Here is a 1,580-nt window from a genome sequence, read left to right as displayed (position 1 = left end):
AAAGAGTTAATTTTCTTCCTAGCAGCTGGTATAGTGCTGTGTTTGGGATTTAGAATGAAAGTTATGTTGTTCTTCCTTTTCTGTCCCATTAAACTGTCTTTATCTCCACCCAAATTTTCTCCCTTTGCTCTTCTGGTTCTCTCCCCATCCCTCAGCCAGGGTGCACTGAGCAAGCAGCTGTGTTGCTTAGCTGCTGGCTGGGGTGAAACTGTGACATGGGAGTACAGACTAGCACACAGCACTGGATCTCTGTGTCTTCAGGTCTCTGCCCCAGACAGGGATCTTCAGCCATCCTGTAGCACTCAAAGGCATCTAAATCCAGTAATCTTCAGAATCCAACAAAATTAATTGACCTCTTCCCTTCCAAGAACCTGTTTATTCTATATACTAGCAGATAGATAGAAGTTCAGCCTGCTCGTATGCTGTGTCTCATTGGTGCAAAGTCGAACAAAAAACTAATATAGTTTAGGGTTGTGATGCACTATTTGTGACTGAGAAACACCCAGACCCTAATTGTTCTTTTGCAAATTAACCATATCACTGCTTGTCTGCTAGGTGTGAAGCGTAGTCCCTCAGAGATGGCAGAGGGTGAGGTTGATGTTGCCAATGCCTGTGGCCCATATTACATAAACAATCTGAGCTATTCAGAGGAAAATTTTGACAAACTGGTGAACCTCAGTTACTACAACGTCCAGAACAACAAAGATTTGATTCTTCAGGCCTTGCGTACTGCTGTGGAGCGGAAAAAGCAGTGTAAGAAAGAGCAAGCACTGCAAAAACCACCCGATGGCTGTGGCATGTGTGTGCCTGACAGAGAGGGAACCCAGCACTTGGCTGACTGCCCAGCACCAGGGAATATGAAATAAAGTCTCTACGAGTCCTGTCGATGAAGAAGGAAAGGAATTTTATTAGGAAGTGAAGAAAAGCCAAAGAATGCTAAGAATAGCACTTCATTTGTCATCAAAAATGTTAAAGCCTGTCTGTCAGTGGAGGGAATAAACTCAAAAAACCAGCTCTTCCTTAATGAACTAATGTGCTTCCCTCATTGACAACCTTAGGAGGGCAGCTAGGTGAGGCTGTGCTCCACTGTACTTGCATAAGTGACCTTCCAGGCCAGGGCGAAACTGCGTGGACAAGGAAGCATGAGGAAGTTTACACTGACTGTATCTGTGTTCTACCTGTGCTATAAAAACAGAGGATTGCCAGTCCAGAAATGCAGCAGAGAACAAAAGCCATTGTCTCTAAAACAAAATCAAAAAAACCATTTGTGAACTAAGGAGTCTTTATGTGAATGTAAATAAATATTAAATTTATATAATATACCACTTCTTTTGAGTAGGAGTTAGAGCAAATAAACATTTTTCATACCAAATACATGTTAAGGCCATTTATTTTAGGTGCTTCTTCCTCTACTAGCAAGACAAAGACAACGGGCAGACATTTCATAGCTGCTGAAAAATTATTGAAGAAGAAAGTATATCTGCTCCACACCTAGATGTAAAGTGCTCTGGGATCCTGGGACCCCTTGAGTTTAGGATTACAACTACGACCCATCTCTACAAGAACCAATTCATGTTAAT

At 42.1% G+C, this 1,580-nt stretch overlaps 1 protein-coding gene across 2 annotated transcripts in view; it reads left to right on the top strand.

Moving 5' to 3' along the window:
* LOC103620770 (cytosolic phospholipase A2 epsilon) overlaps positions 1 to 1,374 on the top strand; it is a 38,230-nt gene extending 36,856 nt beyond the window's left edge. For both annotated transcript variants that reach the window (XM_017742276.1, XM_017742277.1), the window contains one exon: positions 556 to 1,374. In XM_017742276.1, the coding sequence (XP_017597765.1) occupies positions 556 to 866 (311 nt within the window). In that variant the 3' untranslated portion in view covers positions 867 to 1,374. The remainder of the gene's footprint in view (positions 1 to 555) is intronic.
* The last annotated feature ends 206 nt before the right edge of the window (positions 1,375 to 1,580 follow it).

The sequence above is a fragment of the Corvus brachyrhynchos genome, unplaced genomic scaffold (assembly GCF_000691975.1).
Source record: "Corvus brachyrhynchos isolate BGI_N302 unplaced genomic scaffold, ASM69197v1 scaffold115, whole genome shotgun sequence".
NCBI classification, from domain to species: Eukaryota; Metazoa; Chordata; class Aves; order Passeriformes; family Corvidae; genus Corvus; species Corvus brachyrhynchos.
This window is presented reverse-complemented; position numbering and strand designations above follow the sequence as displayed.